Source organism: Propithecus coquereli, unplaced genomic scaffold (assembly GCF_000956105.1).
Source record: "Propithecus coquereli isolate 6110/MARCELLA unplaced genomic scaffold, Pcoq_1.0 Scaffold7, whole genome shotgun sequence".
NCBI classification, from domain to species: Eukaryota; Metazoa; Chordata; class Mammalia; order Primates; family Indriidae; genus Propithecus; species Propithecus coquereli.
The window spans coordinates 21,818,467-21,828,267 of NW_012153062.1; the positions used below are offsets into that span (position 1 = coordinate 21,818,467).

Here is a 9,801-nt window from a genome sequence, read left to right on the forward strand (position 1 = left end):
AGATACCACAACAGATAAGTTATATTCTTGGTCTGAAGAAGGTAGAGTCTAGTTAGAGAGACAAACATGCAGAGAAATAACCGCAATATTGTGTGTCTAGAAGCATGTATAAGATACAAAGAATATTTTAGCACTTACCGAAGTATAGTAATTATAACATTTATTTCCTCCACTGATTTTCCTGTGGGCAGGAACTAACTAGGTCCTTCATCTTGTTTCCTCCCCTGTGTCTAACACATAGTCGGTATGCAGCCAGTGTGCGATTGATTGACTGAAGTGCAGGTGGCATAAGAGAATATTTGTCTATTCTGCACAGAGGTTGCAGCTAGGAAAACTTCAGAAAGGAGATGCTTCAGCTAGACCTTAACGAATGATTAGCTCTCTACCTCGTGGATAAAAGGGGAAAGGGTATTCCTCGCCGAAGGAGGAGAAGGTAAGTATGAAACAGCAAGCTGTGTTCTCTGGGTGGGTAGAGCCCAGGGCTGGGGGCTAGGGGTTGGAGAAGTAGGCTGGGCAGACCTTGTTGGGCCTCGTGAGCCTTCCTGAGGAGTCTGAACTTAATCCTCTAGGCCATGGGAAGCCACCGGAAATACACAAGGAACATGAACAGATCTGTAAATTGGAAACGCAATAATGCTTGCAGTTTAGTCAGTGGAGATGTCCCATATGTGCAATTAATTTCCAGAATATGTTTTCTTATTAAAAAATTGTTTAACACTGCATTTCATTCTTCCAGAGTATACTCAGACTCTGCGAGGTTCCCAGGAACTCTACAGACACCTCCTTAGCCATTAAGAGAGAATGTAATAAAAAAGTTTCCTTTTCATACTGAGCTATAGCAACGATCAAGGTTAATTTTCCCTACCATAGGTAAAATAGTTTCTTATTTGCCTAAAGTAATTCTATCCCAGAGTATTACATCTCAGAATTTAGGGGGAGTCAATGATATTTGCAGAATGGCTGTTCTTCAAACACTTGGTTAACTGAGTCTCCTGATGATGTTTTCTTCCCCACTGTGGAGAAGGTAATTCAGCTAAATGAGTGGTCTGGTCATAGCACTTTCTGCAAATAATTAAACATGACACTCCTTTTTGGCTTGGTTTACTACTCTGATTTGCAAATTGTCCCAATTACATTAGTACCATGCATTTTATGCATCCTCTGGAGTACCCGTTGCAAAGTCAGTTGTTGGTGGAAGGTTCTTTTTAACCATCCAGAGGCATATTCTCATATTCATTTCAGAATAATAAGATGTTTAAATATTTATTTCTTTCCAATAGCTGGGTAGGCCTAGGCTCTTCATTTTAATAAATTCTGTCAAAATCATGTTGAGTCACTGCTTCAAGGATATTGGCACTGAATTTCCCTTATGGTAATGATGTTCACATCAGAGACCCGCATTTCACCCCTAGCTCTGCCACTAACCAGCGACCTTGGGAAAATCACACAACCACTTGTGAATTCCTTTTGATGATTTTTAAGTTTTCCTTCTAGCTCTAAAATTCTGAGTATGTTTTAAGAGATCTGATTAGTACTAGAAGGTAGAAATGAATTAGTTACAGAACTACAAATTGTGGCAGGAAAAATTGATATTTATGATGTGCAGCTATTCCTTTTCAGTAACTCCAAATGGTCAGAAACTCTTGAGGTAGGCTTATTTTGGAAGAAATTTAAAATCCTTATATAGAGATACTCATTTATTCGACAAGTATTAATTGAAGACCCATTATATGCCAGGCATTATGTTCAAGGCTGAGAATACAATGACAAAAAAAGAGAAAAGAAATCCCCAGCCTCCACGAGTTCATTGTCTAGTGGGGAAGGCAGACAATTTTACACAAGAAATAACAATAAACCGGAATAAGTATTATCATGGGATCCTAGATATGAAGACAAAAGATATAGTTCAGATCAAACCTGGGCTATAAGTCAGGGAAGGTTTCCCTGCAGATGGTTTGTCTAAGCTGAGAATATGCATCCCCGTGATTTTTATTTGGGAAATAATATTGAATAGAGAATGCAATAAAAATATTTATTTGTCCCAGGACCAGAGTAAGTGTTTAAGACTAAAAGAGCTTGTGGAGAAGAATCTGAGTACCTCTCATAAATGCATCTACCCCCCAAATTTTACCAATCATTTGATCATAAATTCACTGACTCTAAAGGGAATTCTTCTCTTGGATCAAGTTCAAGGGTATGGGTGATAAGATTATTTAAAAGATAATCATTCCTTGTCTTTCTATACTTAAGATCCTACACGGCTGTTAAAAGAGGATAGAATAGGTGAATAGGTAGTTTTCTGGAATGACTGTGTTTTAACTTATCAAAGTCCTTTCTCATTTTTAATCTCTCATAGTCCTAGTATTTGCAGGATTTAATAAGGAATTATACAGCACTGCCACATGACCCTAGAGATTATGGAAATTAATCTCTATAACAGGTGTCATGTTTCTAGGACAGACCTAATTGCAAATATTCTGTGGCCAACACAATTATATTCACATTCATCATAGCATGAGTTAGGAGATTTAGCTTGGTTAAGATGGTCACCATATGTTACAAAGAGAGCTAAAACCAGATTCAACTTCAAGAGTGCAGGAGATACTATGTCATGACAAAGAAAAAGCATAAAGAGACCTAATATTTTCAATTTAAAATCAAGCCAGTTTGAAGTTGCTTTGATATCTGTTGTCTACTAATTATTCATTGGATGTCATACATACACAAACAAACATGTATATGGGGCTAATGAACAATAAAATGCTAGTTTGAAAGCTTTACAAACTCCTGAGGTAATAACAATATTTAACTTATGTAATAGAAGAAGAAAGATCACAAAAATTGCCTCTGTTTTAGTGTCAGTGCCTTGATTTACTGTTTCCTGGTTTCATATTATTATTTAGTACTTGCTTTATTATTTAACTTTTCTTGCTTCTTCATCTTTTCCCTCCAATTAGATCAAAGGTTCTTTGAGGGTAGGACTGTATTCCTCCTCCAGAATGCCCAATTTTGAAACTATTCTGCCTTCAATGAGTATTCACTAATGGCTTGATTAGTTCAAAAACCAGAAACAAATGAGCTACAGAACTACACTTTGCAATGACGTAAAATATTTCAAACAGCGTCTCTCAAACTTTAATGTGTACAAGAATTATAAGGGAAGTTTGATAAAACACCGATTCCTAAATCCTACTGACAAATGTTCTTTCGTCTTAAATCACTTTATCCTCTTCCTCTCTATTATTATTTTCTTAGCAAAACAAATTTAGAAAACATGAGACATACTAGGCCTCTGGTTCTGTGCTGATGTTTCTTCTGGAGAAAAAACTTGACATCGATGAAGTAGTTCTGTGCTTCTCCCCTCCACCCCCACTTTCTTCTTTTCTTCAATTAATACGTATTGTTTGCCCACTAAATGCCAGCTACTGTTCTAGAGCCCAGGGTTAAACTGATCAGGAAGATGTACAAAGATTTTGTTGTTACAACACTTAGATTCTAGTCACTGGGAGGGAAGACAATAGACAAGTAAACTTTAACATTACTTCAGATATTGTTAAGTGTTTTAAGGAAAATAAAATAGTCTAATATGACAGAGAAGGACTGATGAGGAGGGGACTGTTTAGAGTGTGGTCCACAAGAAGAATAATATGTGATCTGCGTATTAAAAGACCAGAAGGAACCAACCATACAAAAGATTTTGGGGGAAGAGCTTTCCAGGAAGTGAGAACAGCAGGTGCAAAGGACCTGAGGCAGAATGGGTGCCCAAGGATCAGCTAGAAAGCCAGCATGCCTGGAACGTGAGAGGGAGCCAGGTCAAACTCATCTACCAGGTATAGGAGGATAGAGGTTTCTTGGGATTACCCCTGTGGGAAGCTGGAAAAATATTCCTGGCTGTCCTGGAATTAAAGAAGTTTACATGTTTCAATAAATGTTACATAAACACTTCTGTTAAAAGCAACCACATTATTGCAACTCCTCACCTGTGAAAAATAGTTTATTTCATGATTCCTTTTTGTTGATGCTTTCTGGTAACAGAGTTTTGTCATCATTGGCAGAATAAATTTTGTAATACATGAGCACTGAAAATTAGCTCACTTTGAATTTCCTTGAGATCCAAATGATTTATCATTAACTGGATGAGTCAAATGAGAATTTATATACTTTTCTAAGGGAGGAATACTTATTCCATAATTTCAGAATAAGTTAGGTGGCATGTACCTAAATTCTACCTTTGGATTATTTTCAGTTCCTGCATTGACTTGTCTTATCACTCCAATTGGACATCTACCAATTAACAGTAATAATGCTATTACCACTAAGCAGTTTTGATTTGTCTGAATAACTTGAGTGACTACAGAAAGAAAAACCAAGGACAAGCATGTTATTGGTATGTGTAAAATCCATCCCTGGGGACTATTTCTGAATCCAGGAGATAGCTGCTCAGCTTCAGAACCCATTGATCACTGTCCTTCCTTTAGCCATCTCCGAAAAGAGCATCTCAGGTGACAGTGGGCCTTCTGTGATAAGGGCTTGTCCACTGGAAATGGGAATCAGCTCACAGTTTCATTTCACAGGTGAACCAGATGGCAAATGACTTTATCTACCCAGACCAGATCCAGACTGGAAACTGAATTGCATTCTATGTCTCCTTCCACACTGCTGTTAAGATGTGGAGCTTTCCTCTGAGAATTGCTCGATTTAATAGGGGTGTGTGTGTGTGTGTGCACTTTAGTTTGGTTATACATTATGCTGCAGCTATAAATGCAGAAGGTTCCCAAAGCCATGAAAATTGGCTTCTTTACTTGTGTTGGGTCACTTTGGTTAGAGATCAATGGCTTCCAAAAATGGGGACCAGGAGAGTAATGGCAGAATACAGATAGAGTAGCTGCAGTGACAGACATGTAACAAGATAGAAATAAGATGGTGGAACATTTGTGGGAAAAGGTCTGGGAAGAGGGATTGGGAAAGAAGAGAAAGACTCTATCTAACAGAAAATGAAATGCCTTTATTATCACAAGAAACTCTGAGTAGCCTTCATTTAGTCATCCTGGAATTACAACTGCAGCTCACATCGTTCTGTGAGAGAGGAAGTAGGGAACACGACGACCATGGAAAGTGATATTTTAAGCTTCAACACATGCTGCTCATCACTGACTTGACTTGTAGCATATCTTTCAACAAAAGCACATAGTGATTTAATCTCAGTAGTAATTCAGTCTGCAGCCATATGAGACAAGACTATCATTGCAGACAGGCTGCAATTTGTGAAATTCAGGTGCTAGGAATTAGGGCCACCTGTTGAATTTAATCTTGGAGTTATAACGTTAATAACATCACGTAACTGAACATAAACACTACATATTTATCAGTCTTTGGGACCTCCAGCTATGGAGGTGTGAACGTTTTCCTAAATAGTATCTGTAACTCTCTCCAGACTCTGTAAGTCAATGGCAAATAAAAAGTCTGTTGCAATTCTGATTCAATATGCAGCAGCATATGGCTTAGTGGTCATCATGTTCAGCACATCCTATAATTTTTCAGAGGCCCGATGTGAGAGTGGAAAAAATAAGCATCTGGCAATATAATAAGAATAGAAAAGCTTTCATTTCTTGTTCTCTCCTGTGTTAATTGAAAAAAATTCCTAGCAGTATTCTAACAAATGATTTTTACCTCTGCCTAAGCAAGACTACAGAAGATCTCAAATCAACCCAATTAAACTGCAACTTTTGGAGAGAACATAAACAACATTTCACACACGCACCTTCAAATGGCCATGGGAAATGGATCTCTGCCCAATTTCCAGCTGGCTAAATAGTAGCAGTAATGAGGATCAGTGAATGCATTTTGAGTAGAAGTTTTCATTTAGTTTGGTGGGACAGTTGGGATAATACCTAAAGAGAAGGCATAAGTTTTAATATTTACATTTGTTCCTTTGCTTGGGGTGAGGTAAGCTCCCTTGCAACTTTGGGCATGGAATTTTGTGAGATGTCGGTTTTCCACAAAAGAATTTCATTGATATTGAAAATTATCTGCGAAGACCTTCCTCTGCTAAGAATTCCAATGACATTTACACAATATTTATCATTCATATAGCACTTCACAGTAAAAACCTTTTTACTATAGATTATTTCAGTTTCCCACGTAGAGTTTCAAGATGTTTTCCAAAATAGAAAAGGGCCGTTCTTCATTTTAATGAAGTAATGCTCTGATATATTGAGAATGGAATCAAATATATTTGTGTGAATAAAAATCATTTTGAAAATGAGCACGAAGGCACTATACTTTGTATTAAGCTACCAATAGCTGGTGTCCGACTGGACCTAAAGCACAGGAAGAAAAGTATTAGGAATATTGGCCCAAAAGCAGATCGAAGCTTTCAGCAAATTTACCTTTGACGCTCTATTAATCAAAGCTTCAGAAGTGTTAGATAGCTATTTCCACTAAACAATAGCCATGAAAATCCACAAGTTCAATATATCCATCACACACCGGCTACACATAAACACCACATCCATCCACAGCCAGAAGCCAATGTCTAAACTTTCCTAGAACTCCAGCCCTTATCGGTTGCTCGCACATGCGATGCAAAGTGTGTAATCAATCAACAACTAAGAGAGAAAACTGAAGCTGTAATTGTAAACCTGATGGCTCTCTGCTTTTGGATTTTAAGAGTCTACCAACATCCCATCCCCCAACCCCAGCTCTGCCAAGGGAAAAAAAAATCACTTCATAGTGAAATCACTCCCTCCTTTTTGCTTCCCTAAATTCTTCCCAGTGCCAGGTTTCACCTTTTCAAAGAAACTTTCCTTGAGCCTTCCAGAGGAGTGATCTTTCTCATTTCTGCACCCCTACAATACTGTTTATATTACATATCTAGCATTTTACTATGTATTTGTATCTATCGGTTTAGCAGTCTGTACACATTTCATGGTATATTGTTTTTTCCTCAGGCATATAAAGATCCCTAAGGCTGAGTCCTGCCTTAAATTCTCTGGAGCCCTTCAAATCCTTAGGATTATGCATTGTACAGGTGCGTGGCAGTATTTTGATTATCACTTTTTAAAAAAGTTTGGCTTTTTAATGCATGGGAAGACTAATCTTTCCACAGAAAAAGAGCATCTGCTAGATATTATTGTTCACAACCACAAAATTTGGTAAAATAAAAGGTAGAATAGTTGGGAGATTTCAAGAAATCCTCTAGCTTTACAGAGCAGATACCAAGTGGAATTGCGTTTTAAACATATTAGCAGCTGCAAATAATGAGGGATACATTTAAACTGTATCAAAATATCTCCAGAATCAGGAAACTTGATTAGGATTCTCCCAGAGGCTTCACACGCTGAAACCAGAGATTTATTATTCTGGGGGAAGGAGGCTCAATTTTTAAAAATTCGTCTTATTAATTATTAGCCAAGCCATGCAGCAGCTTCCCGGAAGGCGGAGGAAAACAGGCTCCCTACGATGAGTTTCAAGCCAATGGAAGCCGAGTTTGTGCCCCAAGCCTTCCACGCCTGCCTGGGCACCGCTCCCCAGGGCCGAGGTAACTCAGCCCAGAGCACTGCGCGGGAGAGATCAGACGGAACCTTCAGTCTTGAGCAGCAGCCGCAGGCCGCACTCTCTCCGGTTCCGGGTTCCGACTCCCCGCTGGTACCCGCGACGTCCCCAGTTTCCTCCCATCTCGGGAGCGACCTGGCTGTCAAACCCCAGGCTTCAGGAACCGGACGTCCACCAGTAGCTGCATTTCTGGGGATCGGGGCTTCTAGTTCCCGGGCCGGTTCTGTTAGGAAATCAGGCTTTGGGGTCCACTCACCTCGCCCCTATTTCCTGAAAAACTTTGCATCCTTCTCCAAATAAGAATTCCTACCAAGTAGAAACTAGCCCACCCCACCCCAGCGGGTCCACTCCCCCTTCCAGCCTCTGAACGGCACCTACTCACGGCGCCTCCCAGCCCCGGGAAAGGGGGAAGGCTCAGGTGCGCGGGATCCCCAGGCTGAGTGGCGGGGGTGCTGTCACCTTGTGGTCCGCCACGCCGAGGTATCCGTCCAGCGGCCGCGGTCCCGCGGGGGCCCCGGGGCGCGGCTGGGGGCTGCTCTCGGCCGCCTGCTGCGCGCTGCCGGTCGCCGGCGCCTGCTGCTGCTGCTGCTGCGGGGGCCGCTCCTTCTGGCCGCCGAGGCTGCTGTACACGAGCAACAAGCTGGTGCACATGGTGGTGAGCGCTAAACACACTGCCAGACCATGGCGCTGCGGGCGGGCGGGAGAGAGCAGAGGAGAGGGCTGAGCGCGGAGCCGGGAGGAGCGCGCCGGGCGGGGACACCGGCGCGGTGGTCAGACTAGCGGGGGAGGATGGGGACGCGGGGTGTCCCAGGCCCCGGCCCCGCGGTGCGCAGCCAGGGCAAAGGCACAGTCCCCGCGCGTACGGCAGGGGATGCTCCCGGCACATCGCTGCTCTCGGCCGCCGCCGCCCAGATCTCTCGGTAGAGGGCAGGTGGTGCGCGGCGCCCGGCTGCGGGCAGGAGAGCGCGCGGGCGGCCAGGGCAGGCGTGGGCTCGCACTTTGGGGAGGGGCCCTCTGCCCCAGCCAAGCGGCTGGGATCTTTAGTCCTTGCACCGCTCCTTTCCTGGGCCCCTGGGGCTTTACCTTGGTGATCCTTGCAAGTTTGAAATCCGACAAGGAAGCGAAGAAAGTCTGCAAAGGTCCCCCCTCCCCGCCCCTCTTAGTTTTTGCCAGGCTGTTGCTTTTGAGTAGCCCCCCTCCCCGGAGCAGTCTGCCCACTCTTCCATCGCTCCTCCAGCCCTCCGCCAGCCCCTCGGACCTCGCGCCGCAGATTCAGGAGCTTAAGCAACCCCCGTTTCCATCCTGGCTCTGGGATTCCGAGCCAGGCGGAGCTGGAGAATCGGAAGGGGACGCGGAGCAGGTGGAAAGTTGTCCCTTTGTAACAGGCGACCTCGCAGCGCAGGGTTGGGCACCTCCGAGGCTCACCGGCGCGCCCCGGGGACGCCGAGCCAGGGGATCCCCGCGTTGCCCAGTGGAATTGCAACAACTGACTCACCATCAAGGTCTTCATTTTGGGCACCTCTTTTGTGCGGAATCCTCAGGCACGCGCGTCCGGGGCCACTTTTTCTTGGAGGGTTTCCATGGTGGGTGATGGGGCGGAGGCGGCTCTGATTTTTCGCCCTGCGGCCGGCCGCGGCGGAGCGGGCTCTGGAGCCCCGGGACCCGGGAAGCGCCGCTGTTGCAGAGATTAGAGACAGAATTAAAACTGAACCGGACCCTCGTAGTCTCTCAGTGATCTACACAACTGCCGCCTGCCGCCGCCTGCTGGGTCCTAAAGACCTCTGCATCCCCCCTCCCCGCCCCCAAATAATAATCTTTTCAACAGAGTGAAATTTCTGGGGCGAGAGAGTTAATGGCGCCAGTCTACCCCCTTCTTGGTTTGAGAGCTTATTTATCTTTTAAGAAGTCATCAAGTAAAAAGGAAGGAGAACCTGATTGGATTGTGAATTGCATAGCTGTTTAAAAATTTGCAAACTAAATTTTCCGTTTTGTGATTTTGATAAAAACAAGCCAACCTCCCAAATGTCAATAGCTCTATTTACAGCATTTGCATTTATGTTCATAGTATGGAGAAATCTATCAAGAAATTATTTCCCTAAGAAATTATTTATTATTTCAGTTTACTAGTTGTGCCCTAATTTTCTCTTCCCCCTCAATTTTACTTTTTAAAATCCAGTTATTCTCACGCAATCTTTAGATTATAATATTTCATCTAAATTATTTCATTCATTATTTGCTTTAAATATC

The 9,801-nt window shown here is 43.0% G+C and overlaps 1 protein-coding gene across 1 annotated transcript in view; it reads right to left on the minus strand.

The window, feature by feature from the left end:
* The window catches only part of ST6GALNAC5 (ST6 (alpha-N-acetyl-neuraminyl-2,3-beta-galactosyl-1,3)-N-acetylgalactosaminide alpha-2,6-sialyltransferase 5), a 170,983-nt gene extending 161,541 nt beyond the window's left edge, over positions 1 to 9,442 (minus strand). Inside the window, exons 1-2 of the mRNA XM_012661056.1 lie at positions 9,050 to 9,442; positions 8,014 to 8,241 (exon numbers count right to left, since the gene is read on the minus strand). Of these exons, the coding sequence (XP_012516510.1) occupies positions 8,014 to 8,241; positions 9,050 to 9,064 (243 nt within the window). The 5' untranslated portion in view covers positions 9,065 to 9,442. The remainder of the gene's footprint in view (positions 1 to 8,013; positions 8,242 to 9,049) is intronic.
* Between the last annotated feature and the right edge of the window lie 359 nt (positions 9,443 to 9,801).